At 40.6% G+C, this 19,660-nt stretch overlaps 1 protein-coding gene across 3 annotated transcripts in view; it reads right to left on the bottom strand.

Annotated features, from left to right (window-relative positions):
• Positions 1 to 241: 241 nt before the first annotated feature.
• MMD (monocyte to macrophage differentiation associated) overlaps positions 242 to 19,660 on the bottom strand; it is a 34,435-nt gene continuing 15,016 nt past the window's right edge. For 2 of the 3 annotated variants that reach the window (XM_075903827.2, XM_075903829.2), the window contains exons 2-7: positions 17,185 to 17,266; positions 10,383 to 10,543; positions 8,609 to 8,683; positions 7,566 to 7,667; positions 5,391 to 5,460; positions 242 to 3,672 (exon numbers count right to left, since the gene is read on the bottom strand). In XM_075903827.2, the coding sequence (XP_075759942.1) occupies positions 3,472 to 3,672; positions 5,391 to 5,460; positions 7,566 to 7,667; positions 8,609 to 8,683; positions 10,383 to 10,543; positions 17,185 to 17,266 (691 nt within the window). In that variant the 3' untranslated portion in view covers positions 242 to 3,471. The remainder of the gene's footprint in view (positions 3,673 to 5,390; positions 5,461 to 7,565; positions 7,668 to 8,608; positions 8,684 to 10,382; positions 10,544 to 17,184; positions 17,267 to 19,660) is intronic. The other variant, XM_075903828.2, reaches the window with a different exon arrangement.

Below are 19,660 nucleotides of genomic sequence, written 5' to 3'. Positions count from 1 at the left end.
CCATAGAGAGGTAAAGACTCCTGTATGCTATGATGCCTGAAAGAATATCAAACATTAATTTTTACTCAAAACTGCAAAATCCCTAGTAATTTCAACTAATTCAGTCTGATTACTTCTGTCAAAACTTCTAAAACAAATGAGCATGATGGTTCAAGTACCAGCTTTCAGCATTTAAATTATTGGCTACAAAAAAGCAATTTGGTTAATGAATCAAAATTCAGCATAAAAACACCCCATGAAGTTTCCAAGTTCACAAAATATTTACTTTTTTAGTTTAGTACATTCAAATTCATATAGACTAGAATACAGTAATTTGAAATATTTTTGGTGAGTTCAAATTTTTAAAAAACAATTTTCACTTTTAAATACTCCAAACAACTGGTCATGAAAATAAATTTAAGAGAATGGAACAAATGCAAGCTAAAATTTCAGTTTTGATTAAAAGCAAATTTTTACATAGATTTTAGTGGTTTTAACAGTGCTATAGTTGAACAGAATAGATGAACCCACAGAAGTAAAAAACATTAAACCAGACACATTAAAAAAAAAAACACATGTAGAACACTTGTCATACTAGGGATTGTCCGCCCACAAGTTCCATTTTTATGCTTTTTCTATAATTAACTAGGGTATTTTAGTGGTGCTATTTTGCAGCCACCAGATAATACTGTATGGCCACTCATTTCCATGCCTTAATTTTTTTTTTAAAAAGTGTCCCTTCTTGGACATTTTATAGAAATGAACAGATTCTACAATATGCAAACAATCCACTGGCAAGTTCAGATGAAATAGAAACAGTACCTTGAAAAACATTTTTATTGTTATTAGTCTATTGTTTGAAGACAGGCAATTCCCAGAACAAAATCTGAAAAAGGCAACACGTTTTGTTTGTTTTCTTTAGTTTTTAAAACACTGACTTGAAAAATTGAGTAAATTAGAAAAAAGGATCAATCAATCTTAATATAAGACATTGATAATATAGTGGGACAGATACAATAACTGGACCAATGGCATTACAGTGAGGCTTCTACATCTACATATTCAATGCACATGTTCTACAATCATGCCTTGCTAACCACATTGTTTTCCTTTACAGAAAATAGCAATATTCTAAACCCAATTTTGCTCTTCATAAGGTCCCATATTGATGAGAGATACTGTATCAAGTTCTTCATGCTTTCTTCACTAGAAAGGCCATGTGTGTGAAGAACCAGTAACCATAAAATACTCTAAGTTATCAGCAAATGCAATATACCAATTTTGGCTGGGATGTTGAAGGGACCTAAGGGAGTTCAGATCTTCCAAGCTAGTGGTTGCTTGTATCCAGTTCCACGGAGATCCTTTTGAATATCCCAGCCTTAATTTTCAGCACCAATATACGTTAACCCTTCTGGACAATTACCGTGTGTCTACAAAGCAAAGTCATTTCAGAATACCGGCCATTATTCTGAAATAACTAAGCGAGCGTCTACACAGCAATTCCATTATTTCAAAATAACAGAAGGCTTACTCTGACTTCTGTAAACCTCATTCTATGAAGAATAATACCTATTCCAAAATAGCTATTTTGAAATAAGGCATGTGTAGATGCTCCACTTCTGCTATTTCAAAATAGCCCCTCACCAGGGCCATCCTAAGTTATTCCTCCTGGGGCGCTAAATTGAGATAGTACATCTACATTAGTGAAGCCTGCCTCAGACTAATTTTGAGGCTTCCCTGCAGTGTAGATGTGCTATTTTGAAATAAGCTACTTCAGAATAACTATTCTGGAATAGCTTATTCCGAAATAACTGTGGGCTACGTCCACACTGGCATGATCTTCTGGAAATGCTTTTAACGGAAAAGGTTTTCCGTTAAAAGTATTTCCGGAAAAGCGCATCTAGATTGGCAGGATGCTTTTCCAGAAAAGCACTTTTTCCAGAAAAGCGTCCGTGGCCAACCTAGACGCGCTTTTCCGCAAAAAAGCCCCGATCGTCATTTTCGCGATCGGGGCTTTTTTGCGGAAAACACTACTGTGCTGTCTACACTGGCCTTTTTCTGGAACAGTTTTCCGGAAAAAGACTTTTGCCCGAATGGGAGCAGCATAGTTTTTCTGGAAAAGCACTGATGATTTTACATTAGCTCGTCAGTGCTTTTCCGGAAATTCAAGCGGCCAGTGTAGACAGCTGGCAAATTTTTCCGGAAAAGCGGCTGATTTTCCAGAATAACTTGCCAGTGTAGACACAGCCCACTGTGAAGTCTAGGCGTAGCTTTACTGATGCTTCCTCATTATAATTTGGAGACTGGGATTTTTAGTAGTTGGCCACCTGCATTTGCACTGCCAAGTTTTGAAAACTCCACTCTCATCAATTCAACTGTCTTTGTAAATGACATGTGCGGAGGCGTCCTAAATGTTTGACTGGTATTAACTACTTGTCCAAAACACAGTTTCTTTCATTGATAAGCCAAACTAAGGGTTTGTTTACATGGTGTGGTAATGTGGAATATGGGGGTATGCTGCACATTTAATTGGTTGATATAGATTCTGCTAGTGTACACTAAAGGCTGCCTAGTGCACTTTAATGGAGTGCTATCTAAAACAGTATTAGGTTAAAGTACATTCGGGTGACCTTCATGTCCAGCATCTGGGTCTACGTGGACCAATTAATGTGCAGCATGTTAGTGCACTTTACAAATCACATCCCGTAATCTGTTTTCCTCCATCATGTAGACAAGCCCTATGTAACTAAATATACTATAGTGAGCAGCATGTTTTCACATTCAAGCTTGGCAGAACCACATTTTGAAATCTGTAATTTTCAAAAACTTGTAGTTACAAGCACACTTGTAATAAAACGTTTGGAAGAGGTATAATGTTTGTTTGTCAGTACAGTGTGTGGAATGTAACAATTTCTTGCAAGAGCTTGCAATATGAATAACTGCACCAATGACAACTGTATGTTTTCATTTCAATAAATGTACTTTTAAAATTTAAAAAACAATTTAAAATTTCTATAAAAAGTCATTGTGTGAAGATGATGGGTGGTAAAACTAGATCTATCCATCCATGATTTATGTTTATTAAATGACTAGTGGAAAAATGGTAGAAACCAATTTTAGAACAAATGAAGTTGTCTTTGCTATTGCACTGACTTTCACTATTTGAATAACTAATTTAGAAAAAATTCATATAGTAAAAACTGTAAAATTAGGCTAAAATACAAAAATTCTGGTTAGTAAACATCAGGAACCCCCAGTTCTACTCATGTGGAATGGACTATCCTTACTGTACTATAGTGCCTTGGTTATTTACAGTACTTGCTGTATGAAGGGCAATTCCAGGACGCATTAGATAACATCTGTTCACAGTACATGTAGTCAGAGAACTAGCTACGTCAGTGCAGTTTTTTCTGTGCAATTTTTCAATTCCTCTGAATTCCTTACATCAAATAATACTGTTATGGAGGCCTAGTGCAGATTTTTTTTTTTTAATCATAAATGACGGATAATGTCTGCAGGGCTTCTATAAAGGTACTTCCAAATGGCATAGTAATGAACTGCAGCTGCTGTCGCTACAAACATGTGCCATATGGCATGGGCAAATGGAATGATTCCATCGCTCTTGAAGAATACCACTCCCATGCAATAAATTAAGCCTCCCCAAGCAAGTTCTTGAAGTCCATCGGTGTTGTTCTGTTAATTAACGAGGAGACAGAAAAAAAGTTAGCCTTCAGAAATTGAAACTGGAACAAAGTTAGTAAGCTTCAAGGATGTTGTTATTACGATGGGGTGGGGGGAGGGGATGGATGACTTATTTAATCAACATTTAAAAGGCCAGACAATATTATTCAGAGATCTCACTTTGGACTGTGTAGTATATTGATCCTAATCGTGGGTGACTTTCTAATATGACAGCTAATCTGAACTGAACAAACAGGGCAGCAAATCCTAAATGCTTATATTTTAGCTCGGAGTTTTTGACTAAGCTTGCTTGTACTCTGGCCTGGTATTGTGATCATGGTATATTATGCCATATGTTGCAACTTTACACATAATCATTTCGATTGTTATAATTTTGTTTCAGATTCATCGCTTCACAAAGTCTAGCAGTTTGAGCAACAAGCTGTAATGTACTTAAATATTTTACAATACAACAACTACTCTCAATTTTGTGTGGGGTGATGTGTTTCACAGGTTAATGTTATCAAAGCAATAACAGGTGACATGATCAGAATCAAACAGATCTGACATTCTACCTAGCTGAGAATGCAGTACGCATATGAAAGACCACAAACACACAAGGATGGCTGTAATGGGCAAAAATACACGAGTGTATGTAGCTTATCTCCATGAGTTAAGAGCAACATTCAGCTCTAAACTAGCTAAGTAAAATTACAAGTCTTAGTCATCACCCTAATGTATAAAATCTGACACTACCAGAAAATGCATCTACAACTGCTTCTAATAACAGATGTGGAACTAGTTGCTACCACCCAGATTGGTAACCTTCTGGACAAATCACAAAGCTCATCTCTAATTTTGCTTATCTTCTTGCTGCATGCATTTCTATATATGCTATGACAGTTTGTCTAATGCTATTGTCAAGACATTTGAGCTGAAAATGGGCTATTTTGATAATTTTCAAGCTATAATGAAGAGACTAGGATATATAATGCTTTTAAAACACCTCATTTCCCAGTGGCATGGTATAAAGGTCACCAAATAATACATTATTGTCGAGAAGTTAATTAGTCCACCAGAGATGGCTATGGATATTTATACCTGTGATTCAATTTTTAGCTAATTTTATCCATTAATCTGGGGGTGCCTCTAATGGAAAGAGTCAGATTATTCTCAGCCTTCTTCTAAAGCAAGTCATTTTTAAAAGGGGGAAGGAATGACCTGTTTTTAGATTTTGGGCCAGAATAGGGGAAAACTTGAAAACTTCAGGACAGCTAGTAAATAAGCAAAACAGGAAGCAAGGTGTAATACAAGGAGTCTTATGTCATGCTTCTAAATTAAGCTTCATTCTGAATTTTGAAGGGACAAACAAGCAATTTCAACGCATTACTTTGAAATACATGAATGCACACAACTGAAATGCACTATTCGATTCTTCTGACTCTAGTGAAATAGTAGTACTACACCTGGATGATTCTTTTAGGCATTTCTTTTTTTAAAGAAACTGAGTCTTCCTAATGGAATGGAATTTCATTGGCTTATAGTTTAAGGAACATTAAAACCCAAACAGATGGCTAAATGCTAGTTGCAGAACCACTGAAAGTATTTATAACAGTGTGTTGGAATGAAATTAACGTTCCATTTTATGTGTTTTGATGTCACTAGAATTCCCTTTTAAACTACTTATAAAAGGAAAAGTAGTGTGTTTATTACATGAACAGCATCCTTACCATAGAGGTCACTACCAGGGCAGGAGAAAATCCCATGGCTAAGTAGAAAAGGAGTTCTACAATCTTATACCTAAAAGGAAAATGTAAGGAAAGGTACAAGATTAATTTTAATGCACATTTGTCTGTTTGAGGAAATATAAAAACAGCTAATGTATTACTTTTTAAATTAACAGATGCCCATCAATCACCTAAAAACTTTGTATACAGATAGAGCTTCAGAGGGGTAGCCGAGTTAGTCTGTAACAGGAAAAACTTAAAAAACAACAAATAGACTAGTAGCACCTTAAAGACTAACAAAACATGTAGATGGTATCATGAGCTTTCGTGGACAAAACGAAATATTCTTGGAACTGGACATTTAACACTCCGGTCCTCTGAAGAAGTGGGTTGTGCCCATGAAAGCTCATGATACCATCTACATGTTTTGTTAGTCTTCAAGGTGATGCTAAACTATTTGTTGTTTTATACAGATGGAGAACATTGGGATTTTATTTACATAACAGAGGACTGACACTACGGTGGAAACATTGCCTACAGCAGAAATGGGGACCCTCACGTCCAGGGGCTGGATGCAGCCCCAGAGGTTCATGGTCCCCTCTTCTCCCCCAACATTGGGGAGCCTATGCTGGCACTCCACCTCCATCACTGCAGAGCTGGAGAATACAAAATCTACCAGACTGGATCTCCCCCTAGGCGCCGGTGTGGGAGGGGAATGCAGGGAGTGTCTTTCTCCTTCTCAGTTAGGGGCCACATCAGTGAGGTTTTTTTGTTTGCCGACTGATTTTTCTGTGGGTCAGAAAAATCCTAACCCTAACCCCCAGGCCCATCAAATGGGTCAATGCATATGGTTTCTAGGGATGTAAAAGTATAATCACTTAAATGGTTAAGCAATAAGCATCAGCTTATCAGTTTCCATTACAGTTACACAGGGAGCCGGCTGTCACCCTGTGACCCACAGCAAAGCCTCCCTGGGAGAGGAGCTGGCAGCTTCTTCTGGCCCTGCCCCCAGAGAGGCTCTGCAGTATAACTTTAAAAATGTTTTATAAAAGTTATACTGCAGAGCCTACAGTGCTTGTAATCCCTAGGAATTTAGCGGTTATGGTTACATTTTTTTTAAACCACACTATTTTTGTTATATTCCTAATGGCTTCAATATTTCTTTCTTACTAGCTGGGGAAAGATCTATGAAGATTAGTTGTTCACCCCTTGGGAATGGCAGTCAATGAGATACGGTTACATAGGCTCAAGAAAACAGTAGCATAAACTAAGCAGAATGACCTCTTGTAATAGTTCAACAGGGACACTGTAGAAGTTTCCAGGGTTAGTAAGCCTCTCTCTGTGCGACTTAGGGTACGTGTAGACTATAGGCTTTTGTCGACAGAGGCTTTGTCGACAGATACGGTCGACAAAGCCTTTGTCGACGAAGAGCGTCTAGACTACAGCCAGTTCTGTCGACAAAGCAAGCCGCTTTTTCGATAGAGTCTAGATGCTCTCTTTTGAAAAAGCACAGTGTGGATGAAATAGCACCTTTTGTCAACAGAATTCTTTCGACAAAAGGCATTATTCCTCGTAGAATGAGGTTTACTGCTGTTGACAAAACTGCCGTGTTCTGTCAACAGAACTCTGTGGTAGTGTAGACGCAGTTACAGTTTTGTTGACAAAAGGCCACTTTTGTCGACAAAGCCCTATAGTCTAGACACACCCTTAATATTGCAATGTCATCTTATAGGGAACATTTTATTAATTAACTAGCATACAATAATATGGAAGGAATAAAGATATCTTGATTGTCTAGATAATTCCTTCAACCACCATCAACAGATTTAATAGGACAGCAAAAACGTGAAGTCAACTCCCACCTTTCCTTGCCTACTTTGTACCAGCAAGATTTAAGTATTTGTTGAGCTGTCTTACTTTTTCATATAAGACATTTAAGAGCAATTGTAAATTTGTTCTAAACGTGAGATATACAAGTTACTGTAAATTTATATGCAATAAAGTGGATACAAATATCATTTGATAAGATATAAGCTTGCATCCTTTTATTTATGTATTTCTGCTATTTTGAAGTTCTATGATCAATATGCAAGACAAGCTGACATTTTATTATAGGAGTATTGAAAAAGTAGCAAGTTCAAATGCAGTTTAAAGTTTAGTGCAAATTAGAATTCTTACTTTTCATGGTAGAGAAATACATAAATGGTTCCTCCAGCTGCCATTAGCCAGATAAACCAGCGCATATGAGATGCCAGAGGTCCAAGCTCACGAAGATTTAACCTGAAAGTGTGAAGATTGCAATAGATAATAGAAGTGATGACTAAATGGAACTTACTGACATACAAAAGATTATTATTTATTTTAAAACCACACGGGCTACACTTTGGCTAGAAAATGGGTACGGAAAAATTTTGGGATTTCTTAAGATAGGCGAAGGGCTTTAGCAGGGGTAACCCTAGACGAGCTGCCGGCAACTGATGCCCTAGGCGAAACGCGTGACTGGCGCGCGATCGGCGCCCCCGCCTCCAAAGCCCTCAATGGCCGTTTATCTTGGTGCCCTAGGTGACCACCTAGTTCGCCTGTATTGACAAGCGGCCGCCACTGGGCTTTAGCCCATTTATTGATAAGAAAACTTATTTGAGAACCTACACTAAGCAGAGTCACAGTGTGCTGAGACCAACATGGGGAAGTGAGAGCCTTGTTTTTCCATTTCCAAATCACTTTCTACTGCCCCCTTTTGAGGGACAATGTTAAGAGTCTTTTTCAACTACAAGTCAAAGTCGAAGCACAGCATTTGACTTCTGATGGTAGATGAGAGAAAAGAAAACTGCAGTACTTGGATAATTTAGCAATTGCTCATTTGAAAGGAGTATTACTGTAAGATAGCTGTTACATTCCCTGCATAACCTGATGCCCCCCTGAAGTCAGTTTGAATTTGGGATAAGCAAGAATGTTGGTTAGGGCCCATAATTTCTAGTCATGTCGTTCAGAATTCATTCAAAAATATAAAGGAAGTGACAAAAACAGTTTGTTCCTCTTGTAATACAAAAGAGGGGAGGAATCAGCATAGTTAAATCCCAGAGGATTATGCTGTATTTCATTTCTCAGTTCAATGAATATTGCCAGTCAACTACTTCTCAAAGCCCTTAAATTATTTGGAAATCATATTGATACAAAACACAGAGTTGTAATCCCTTGAAAACACATATCTGATTTCTTACCAGGGTGCATATGATGCTGCAATAAAGACATAGATCACCATTCTGTCACACATGTGAAAACAATGCTCCATTGTCCTAACAAAGAGAAAACAGGTCGCTAAAAGCAAACTTTGGAAAAACGTCACGATTCCTCTCAGTCAAAGAAAATCATTAGCAATTTTAATTGTAATTGCTCTCGCTTACAATAGTAAAGCTTCTCAGTCTTCGAGACACTAGAGTAAGGACTGAGTGCTCTGTGCTCCCTCATTTCAGGGCTGGAGCAGCCTCTAGGCTGATCTACATTGGGCCACTTGGCTCAGGCTACCCAGAGCACAGTAGTACTCCTGTTATGTCCCTTCCCCAGCATGTTTAATAGCATAAAACTGTGACACCAGCTCTACATTACCCAGTGACAGGCACTGTGCAAGGGGAATTCTTAAAGAGGCTCTTTACAACGGCTTCGTGACCCCAAAGGAGTCATAGCAGAATCAAGGATCTGTCCCTTTCTACTATTAGGGCAAGATGGGCAATAAAATAGCATTTGTTCACCAGGGTTAGACCCTAGTGGGCCGCTGCCACTATATTTTCCTGCACCTCCGCAGGTACAGGCGATTGCAGCTCCCACTGGCCGGGAATGGTGATCTGTGGCCAATGGGAGCTATGAAACCTCATACCTGCGACGACGCAGATAAATATGGCGGTGTGGGGGCTTGTCCAGGGGCTAACTTTGGTGGACTGCAACTGGCCCGTGGGCTGGTATTTGCCGACCTCTGTATTAGAGGCTAGCTTTGAAGCACAACCTTTCTCTGGTCAACAAGCCGTATGTGTCTACCTCAATGTACAGAAGAATGCAAAATATCCACCCAACAATCACATTTCTAGACTGAGCTTAAATCCACTTCACTTTTTATGTGGTACTTTTCTTCTGCAGAATATTAAGTTTCCTTGTGACACCCATTAACTGCAACATTTAATGCCAGCATAAATTGTGCCACTTTGTTCTGTTGCTCTGTCCTGTACATACATAATTGACGTGATTCAGAGTCTTGTGACGCAAGGCATTATATGCTATTATTTTAATAAAGACATAATCAGGAACATGGGAGTGATTCATTATGTTCTGCCCATAGAAAGTCATCAGAAATAATGTTAGGTATAAGATTAGCAGAAGACCAATTTATTTTTGGTTCTGTGTCCTATTACGTACTGGCGTTTTCTCTTGACAGAAGTGAGCAGATATTTGCATATGCAGTGCAGGCACATAGAAATGTGACAAAAAGCTACATTTTGTGTAGTATTCTATGTCCTTTAAATGATGCACATCATATTCTTTGTAGTAATTCTTCCCAAAAATCAGAATATCCTGTTACTTTTGTTACCTGTCTGCAGTGATGGAATCAAGATTTCTTGGATAATCTATTACACAGCACTCAAAGTATCCCTCACAATTAGGGATGTAAAATCACCTTAGAACAGTTAACCAGGTAAACATTACGTTTAACTGGTTAACCACTTAAACGGAGCAGGCGCAGAGCTGGCAGTCTGGAGCACCCCCTACCCATGGAGCAGCAGATCCACCTGGGCTGGGACAGCCCCTGGTTAACGGTCACCAGTAAGCATCACCCTATAAGAGTGATGCTTACCAGTTTACTGGTTAACCATTAACATCCCTACTCACAATGCTCTGCAAAAGTGGAAACACATGTTCTGTGGTCTGCCTACTCTGGGCTATTAAACCCTACCACTTCAGAAGCAGCATGAAAAACATTATGGACAGTGAGTGTTCTGGTGATACCTTAAGTGACTCTTTTTCCAGGAAACTATGTGAAACACTGTGGACACAATGAAGAGTGCACAGAGGCCCATGCCATACATCCATGCTGTTATCTTTTCCCATCGGTCATCAGAGAGCCGGTGGAGGAGGGCACTTCCCACAATGGCTGGAACGATGAGGAACTAAGGAAACAACAATAGAAATACTGAGGTTATTCCCTATCCCCAGCCACTGTGCAGAATCACCCACCCGTTCCTGAACTATGGATTTTTCTGCTCACAATACACAAGCAACAGTAAACAGACCCAATTATAAATAATGATGTCAATAGACCATATGTTAAGTGTGTATCAGTCCATTGTCCTACAACCTGGTTACCAGTGTGTTGCACAGTCTGATGGCAGCTCCCTAAAAAGAGCACAGAACCTAATGACTGAGCTCTAAATATTTCAAGAGTTACCACTAGCAATTGAATAACAGGTTGAACCTCTCTGGTCCGGGACTCTCTGGTCCGGCAATATTAATTGTCCAGCAGGACCACAGATGTTGCTGGACCAGAGAGCCCCAGAAGGTTGGAGCAGAGCCCATCTGGCAGCCTGCAGGGCCAGTGGCCTGAGGGCAGAGAACCGGAGTGGCCGGGGGCAGGGAGCCCTGGTGGACAGAGCGGGGCCAACGGGCTGCAGAGCCCAGTGGATGGACTGGGGGATGCAGAGAGCCCAGGAGGCAGGCCAGCGGCAGCACACTGACTAGGGATGGGGGCCCAGAGAGGAGCCCCAGGAGTCCTGGAGGCCTGACCTCCTGTGGTCCAGCAAACTCCCTTTTTGGGACAGCTCGGGTTCTGAGGGTACTGGGCCAGGGAGATCCAACCGACATTCAATTCTCCCTCTTCTCCCCAACAATGTTTGGGATTAATCATTAACCTCTTCAGTCACAAGGCACCAGGGAAACAAGACACTCAGCACATCTCTTCACTTAGGCAGCTACTTAAAAAACAAAGATTCAGAAGCAGGTCGTTGGTCTCCACAACTGCTCTGCCAAATCCAAAACAATTTCAGGTTAAAACTCAGTGTGGTATAATGCAAACTGAGGGCCAACTTCTGCCTTCAGATGCATGCATAGTGCCCACTGGAGACTTAGAGAGTCCCACCTTATGCATCATCCATGAGCAAAGTTCTCTGTCTAGTGTAAAGCAATGGAAACCTAAAGCCTCAGTTCAGGAAAGCACACAAGCAGGTGCTTAAGTCCCACTGAAGTCAAAAGATTTTTGGCAAGGGCATTGCTGAGTTGGGGATTCAAGTACAGTAAAACTCCAACTGTCCGGCATCCAGTGGTCCGGCACCAACTGGAAACCCGGAAGTGCTCTGGCCAGACGGACAATTGGAGCTGCTCCGCACCACTTCCCCAAGTCCACCACTGCCACTGCTGAAGCAGACGAGTGGCTGACTTGGGGAAGCTGCAGAGCACAGCAGCTGAGGTGCTGCCGGGCGCCGAGCAGGGGAGTGAGGGGCAGTGCTGCAGGACCAACCGGACAGCACCCCAACTGCTCTGCTCTGCGCCGCTTCTCCAAGTCTACCGCTGCTGAAACTGACGAGCGGCGGACTTGGGGTAGCTGCAGAGCAGAGCAGCTGGGGTGCTGCCCAGTTGGTCCCGCAATGCCGCCCCTCACCCCCCTTCTCGGAGAAAACTACTGCAGCCTTGGGGGTGGGGAGCCCGCTTCCCTCCCCTCCCGGAAACTCTGAGGTGGCACAGGGCTTCCCTCGCCTTCCTGTAAAATGGTGGAGGGTTCGCCCCTTGCCTCGCCATTCCCTGCCCACCCCCCAGACGCGGTCTGGGTCCTGGCAGACCCGTCACAGCACCCCCACTGGAGTACCTCCCGATACTCCGGCATATCCGATAATCCGGCACCACCTAGGTTCCAAAGGTGCCAGATTATCGGAAGTCTACTGTACTGACTATATTAGTAGGATAGTACAACACCCCCTATATGGTGAATGATGATTTGTACTGGTATAAATGCCTTTATACAAATATATCTTAGCCCTAAAGGGAATGGGAAAAAAAATCTATATTAGTATAAGGCACCTTTATTTTGGTATAATTGGATCCACACTAGGGGCTCAAAACATCATAACTATTTTATTAAAATCCCACACCCAAACCAAAATGGTTATAAAAATCACTGTAGACAGGCCTAAATAAGAGCAGGAGGAATTTTTTCTTGTGTGTACTTGAGTATTTAAAAGGTTTTTCTGTACTCTTGACAACAGAATAAGGATTGGTTAAGGCCACCACAGAATAATATTTAGAAAATAATCCTCAATTCGTGTCAAAATGTAACTTGTATCACTTTTACACCTGAAGAAGCATTTGCATACCTGAGTTACCTTTAACTGTTAATGTTAAAAATATGCTAAATGAATCCTTTAAAAAAAGTGATTGTGTGTATATATAACTATAGTGAAGAACATTTAAAATGTGCCACTTCATTTTCAATTTTAATAGGTGGTATGTGGTTCAAAGATCTTGACCATCTGCTTTTTTTGTATTTGTGTCATTTTTGTAGGGCTGACAAATTGATTACAGTGATAGAAAGTGCTCAAGTTGGATCTGTTTACTTTAGGTCATAATAAAAATGTTTCATCCTGTAAATATTTTGAACATAGCAGTTTCAGTAGCCACAAGAAGTATTCTACTGGTCCTGACTATACATTTTTAAGGTTTCAACTGGAAAAAAGATTAATTTAACCAATGAAATCATGGGTACAGCCTGAAGTGGGAAAACATAGGTCATTCATGATAAACCCTGCATCCTGGAATCTGACAATGATTCACCTTTTAAAAAGCCCTGTAGTGAGACAGAATTACAGGAAGCAAAGTTCTTCCTTGATCTACACTGTAGATATACCGTACTTTATCCTCATGCAAAACTCCCTGTGGGTATGTCTACACTACCCCCTAGTTTGAACTAGGGAGGGTAATGTAGTCATACGGAGTTGCAAATGAAGCCCGGGATTTGAATTTTCCGGGCTGCATTTGCATGAAGCCGGCCGGTGCCATTTTTAAATGCCGGCTAGTTCGGACTCTGTGCCGCGCGGCTACACGCGGCACGGAGTCCGAACTAGCCGGCATTTAAAAATGGCGCCGGCCGGCTTCATGCAACTGAAGCCTGGGAAATTCAAATCCCGGGCTTCATTTGCAACTCCGTATGACTACATTACTCTCCCTAGTTCGAACTCGGGGGGTAGTGTAGACGTACCCTGAGGCATAAATGGAAACTCTGAGTATATCTACAACAGAGATCATTCAAAGAAAGTCTGCACTGTGGATTGAAAACCAGTTTGATACCTGAAGACCAGTGTTCACAAATCAATTTAAAAGCACAGAAGTAGTGCTGGTTTCAAAAACAAGATGACATTACCAATACAAATTATTTGCATCTGCAGATGTGAATGCAGATATCCGCAGCTCATTTTTGTGGCTACAAATGTGGATGTGGCTACAAAATTTTGAATCCATGCAGGGCTCTAGTTATGTGTAGTAATAGTAAAGTGTGATTGACTTTCCCTGGTGCATTTGCTACCTTTCAGCTCCTTCAGTAGATGTTGCTACCAGCAATTACTGTCACTTTTTCATAACTGAATGACTGGGATTCTTCCAAGAGGCATTACAGCGAGGCACCTAAATCCCAGCCAGTTTCAATGGATATTCAGCTTCTCATTCAGCAGGCCCATTTGAAAATCCCAGCCCATAAAAATAAGCTGTATACACTGTTAATGCATCTTCACTCCTTGCTGTCCTTTCCTTAATAGAAAGTAAAGCCAATGACTATCAGACTAGGTTTGCATATCTATTTTAAATATCTAATGTAAACTTGGAAGAACACAGCCTCAAGTCTAATATAGGGATGTTAAATATTGAATAACTGACTAATCGAATAACTACCTTTGAATTGTAGCAACAGCCTGGGCCCAGCGAAAGCGCTCTGTGGAGCCTGGGGTCAGCTGGGGACGCTGACCCCAGGCTCCATGGGGTACTGCTGCTTTGAAATGCTGTGGGGAGACCAGTGTCAGGCTCCTCATGGCATTTCAAAGTGACAGCACTCCAAAGAGCCGGAGATCAGTTGGGAACTCCCCCACTGACCCCGGGCTCCATGCGGCACTGCCGCAGAGAGCCTAGGGACACGCCAACTGGCCCCGGACAGTATGTGGCATTTCAAAGCAGCAGCACCAGGGTCTGGCCCCAGGCTCCATGTGGCGCTGCCGCTTTGAAGCGCCCTCACTTCTCCCCCTCTCCTCCTCCGCTGCCTCTTTCTGATAGAGGCAGCAAGGGGTGGGGGGGAGACTAGCCTGTTGACTATCCGATAAGCATTTGCAATATGGGGGGAAGTAACTGTATTTTAGAGGCAATGTATCAGACTACAGATGTGAATGACTGGTCAACTATCCGATAAACAAATGTTTATCGGATAATCGACTAGTTGTTCACATCCCTAGTCTGATACATTGCCTCTAAAATAGTTACTCCACCCCCCCCCCCCACAACTTCATATTGCCCCTCCAAAGCTCATTGCCTACTTCCTTGAATAAGGCAAGTACGCTTTGGATAAGGTGCTCAAAGTGCTTGCTAACCTTGAACTACGAAATGGAATACGTTCTCAATTGATTTACTTTATTTTAATGCTGATTTTTGTTTCAGTTGGGCTATTTATAAATTGGTGGATTTGGCACACTGAATTAGCAGTTCCTCCTGTTTGTATAGTTTTGCTTACACAATGAACAAAGTGTAAATTTCAGCAAATTTTAATACCAAGACCAGGACATTATCTGGCAGTTTAGCATTGTTACATTATATTGTGATGACATAGCATTTTTATGATTCTGTCAAAACAGATCCAGTCCCTTGGTTTGTTGGGAAATATCAACCCTGAAAGTGCCGTCGGGTTTTTCCCCTTTTACTGTGTTAAACAGATGTAACTGTTCTTGTAGCATAATTATTCAAGTTATACATTTCTAACAAATATGCTCTAGAAATTATGTTAAGGAAGTTTCTAATGGCCTGTTTTATAGACGGTTAACATAGCTGGAGTTGTGTAAGTAGCTGGAGTCGACCTATCTTAAATCGCATTTTCTTGTCATCCACACAACGGGAGGTCGACAGGATCAAACACTCCCGTCGGCTTCCCTTACTCCTCATGAGGAGCAGAACTACCAGTGCTGATGGGAGTACCCTCAGTTCAAGTTAGTGGATTTAGAGCTGCTAAATCGAACACTAGAAGATCAACTTTGGAGGGTCAATCTTCTCCATAGTGTAGACCAGCCCTCTACCCCTCTGAAATGGATTAAAGAGGTTCAAGTGTATTTATAAAAGTACAAACAAGAGATGAATAAAGGGTCTTTAAGAATGAAAGCTTATTCCAGGCCACCAGGATTTTCTCCTCTATCGTAAAGCATGCTGAAGAAAAGCAGGACATTTTAAAAAAACAAATAAAAATGGAGAAGCAGCAAAGTAGGCTTCACACTTAGGAGATGTGCCAGATGGCAATTAAATAATAAAAGCAGTTTCCAACTATTCAAAAAAATTAGCAAACAGCTATCTGAATTCTAAACACTGTTTAATGGTTTGACTTTTAATCCGGTTTTTGATCTGGAGGAAGGGAAAGATAATCCCTCTCAGTTAAAAAAAAAAAAAAAAAAAGAAACCAAGAGTGCACAGCAAATCTTTAAATATAGTAAATCTACTCTGTATCTCTAAGTTATGCGTAAGTTAAATATTCATTGGAGCAAGGATTAGAATCCCTCTTCCCAAGTAAATCCCCAGACAACATGGTCTCTGGACAAGTGAATATTTAAATATGTATGCAAAATGAACCAGCAGGGAGGTGCAGGGGAAAGCATGGTGCCTCCCTATATACCTAGATTTCTGTCCAATAGCCCAGTGATTAGTCATTCATCTGTGAGAGCAGGAGACCTAAATTCAAGCCCCTACTCCAAATCAAACAATGTGTGGATTTGAACGTAGGCCCCTCATATCCTGGGTGAGCATATCAATTATTGAGTTAGAGAATTAAGGAGCGCTCTACCTCCAGCAGAAGTTAGAACAGCAATCAAATTGCCTTTTAAAGCTAGCCTGCACTTTTTACTTTTTTTTTTTTGTTGAAACTGTTTGCCAAATGAGTGTCAAATTCACACAGTTTCAGTTGATCTGAGACTGCATTTCATGGTTAATAAATTAGTCATGCAAAAAAATTGGACAGGGCAAAACATGGGTATTTATAGACGATTATTTGGCATCTACACTCACCTTCATTATTAGTGTCTCTAAAAATGTAGAGACTTCTCTCTAAGCAATTTAGAGAGAGAAGATTTATCATAGCAAAGCTGTTCAATTTTATTTCTATCCTAAATATTGCCTATGCCACTGCCCTGTATTTAAAGCCTCAAAAGTTTTTAAACGGTTAAATCTTTCTTGTCCTTCCAGATCAGAAAAATAATCCTTCTGACAGAATTATAGCAATGATTAGTCTAGTAGAGATCCAGGAGGCTTTACTTACCCTTTTGTTGGGCAGAATGAAAATAGAGAGGTCAAAACCTTTAACCTGCAGGACTTTTCCAAAATGTAACTCCCTGGGTCCTCCTTCTGCACTCCTGGAACATGTGTTTTATGACTACTAGTTATATGTGCTACTACTATCTGATAATACTGTGCCATCAGATTGATTTTAGAAGTTGCAAATACATTTAGGGGTTCAAAGCTAAAAGAAATTTAGGATTCCATAGAAGGTTTCCCTAAAATAACTGGTAAAAAAAAAAAGAAATGTACTTACTGCATGTGTATAACAGTTAGCAGCATGTTCATAGCAAGTGGGTTTGTAGCGGCTGTTTGCTGGAGCTGGGTGGTTCATGAACCTGTTCAGATAATCATGGAATATTTTTAGATGAGTTCACACATTACCCACACACAGCAGCATCTAATTTAGAAAAAAAATACATTACATCTGTTAACATGTTAAAAACAAAAGCAAAGCCACGTTTAAAATATATTTAAGAAAAACAATCTCCAAGGAATAATATACAATTTGAAAGCGGACCTAAATTTAAAAATTCAATAAATACTTTTTTTTGTGTCCCAGTCTATAGAAGACCAATCCCCTACACATTGAAGACACTTAATTCAGTAGTAAGTGCATGCAAGATCAGACCTTAGTTTTCCTTATGACTTGTTTAAATAAAAAGCATGGTTTCTTTTCTGTTTTCTTTAAACATACCTATGACTTGACAACTCTGAAGAATGGCCATGACTCCAGGGAATAAAAGTTAAAATGGGAGTAGTCATGAAACTAAGCCATAACCATTTTCTTTCGTTCTATATAGATACAGGAGATTAATCCTTTAGATTAGGACATCTGAGATACTGGTGTTTCTGTTCCCTTCAAGGGCCTCACAATTTGCATCTTGACATACATAGGGTTTTAACTAAAGTCAAGATTTAGGGTCTGCCACCCAAGGCTCCATCTACACTACAGCAGAAAGTAGACTTTAACTACACAACTTCAGTTACATTAATAATGTACCTGGAGTCTATGCATCTTAAATCGAGTTATGGTGTAGACCCCACACTAAGGGGTCAATAGGAGAAACTCTCCTGTTAATTTCCCGTGCTATTTTCATCCTGGGTAGATAATAGGGTCAACGGGAAGAGCCATCTGCAGTTGATTTGGCAGGTCTTAACTAGACCCACTAAATCGACAGTCGGTGGATCGATCTCAGAGAGTCAATCTGAACTGTACTGTAGATGTAGCCTAGGGCTGTTTTTCTTTTATGAATGACTGTTTTACTGCCCTTGACACAGTCTCTTCCCCAGACCCTAGGGGCCCAGAAGATTCTGGAGGACAACTGGATTTATTCCATATTAAAATTAGATTTGGAGGAAGAGAAGGATCAGAGCTGAACTCTCAACTTTTTTCCACAGAGCATGTTACTTCAATAGTAGCTTCAGAAAAGCAAGAGCCAAAGGGAATGTTAAGTTCTCACTATTCCAGAGCTACCGTTCATCTAGTTCTCATCAAATTCTCCATATTTTTTGTTTAACTTCTAAGCAAAAATGTAGAACAAGGACACTAGGGCTGTGTCTAGACTACATGCCTCTGTCGCCAGAGTCATGTAGATTAGACACATAGGCAAAGGCAAATGAAGCCGCGATTTAAATGATCGCGGCTTCATTTACATGGCTGCCGCGCTGAGCCGACAAACAGCTGATCAGCTGTTTGTCCGCTCAGTGCGCTAGCCGGTACGCTCCCCTGCCGACATCAAAGCCCTTTGTCGGCAGCCCCGTTATTCCTCGTGGGATGAGGTTTACCGGGGCTGCCGACAAAGGGCTTTGATGTCGGCAGGGGAGCGTCCAGACTAGCGCACTGAGCGGACAAACAGCTGATCAGCTGTTTGTCGGCTCAGCGCGGCAGCCATGTAAATGTAAATGAAGCCGCGATTATTTAAATCACGGCTTCATTTGCTTTTGCCAAAACAACAAATCTACATGGCTCCGTCGACAGAGCCATGTAGTTTAGACGTACCCTAAGATAAATCATTCTCATGGGTGTTTAAAACATGGTAATTTATGCCATTTATTAGACAATCCAGATAACTGAGATATTCAATTTGTCCTTCCATGTTGCATTAAATGATTAAGCATCAACCAATATAAATAATATTTTACTGGCTCTATGCATTATTTTGAACATTAAAAAAATCTATATAAGAGTGTACATTTTTTTAATACAAAAACAAATAGCATTTTTGTAGAGCTACTATTTTTGTTTTTCTTGCTTGGTTTCCTAAGTGAAGTATCCCATTTTTTATACCATCCATGTACTGCCCTCTCATGTCAGTCCAGTCCAAACTTAGTAGCTGAAGTTGTGGCATTTGGAAGTTAATTCTTTTGACCAAATATAGTGTCCTATTTATGAAACAGAAAATAGTGACAAATATTTTGATCTACAGGCAGTCCCCGGGTTACGTACAAGAAAGATAGGGACTGTAGGTTTGTTCTTAAGTTGAATCTGTATGTAAGCCGGAACTGGTGTCCAGATTCAGCCGCTGCTGAAACTGACCGCCAGTTCTGGCTTACATACAGATTCAACTTAAGAACCCCAAGTCAGCTGCTGCTGAAACTGATCAGCCGCTGATTCCAGGAAGCCCGGGGCAGAGCAACTGTGCCTCGGGCTTCCTGTAGTCAGCGCTGGTCAGTTTCAGCAACAGCTGACTTGGGGACGCCTGGGGCAGAGCAGCTGGGGCGCTGCCGGT

This window comes from Pelodiscus sinensis, chromosome 20, assembly GCF_052426305.1.
Source record: "Pelodiscus sinensis isolate ZL-2025 chromosome 20, ASM5242630v1, whole genome shotgun sequence".
NCBI classification, from domain to species: domain Eukaryota; kingdom Metazoa; phylum Chordata; order Testudines; family Trionychidae; genus Pelodiscus; species Pelodiscus sinensis.
The sequence above is the reverse complement of the archived record's forward strand: the minus strand, read 5'-3'. Positions and strand labels throughout refer to the sequence as shown.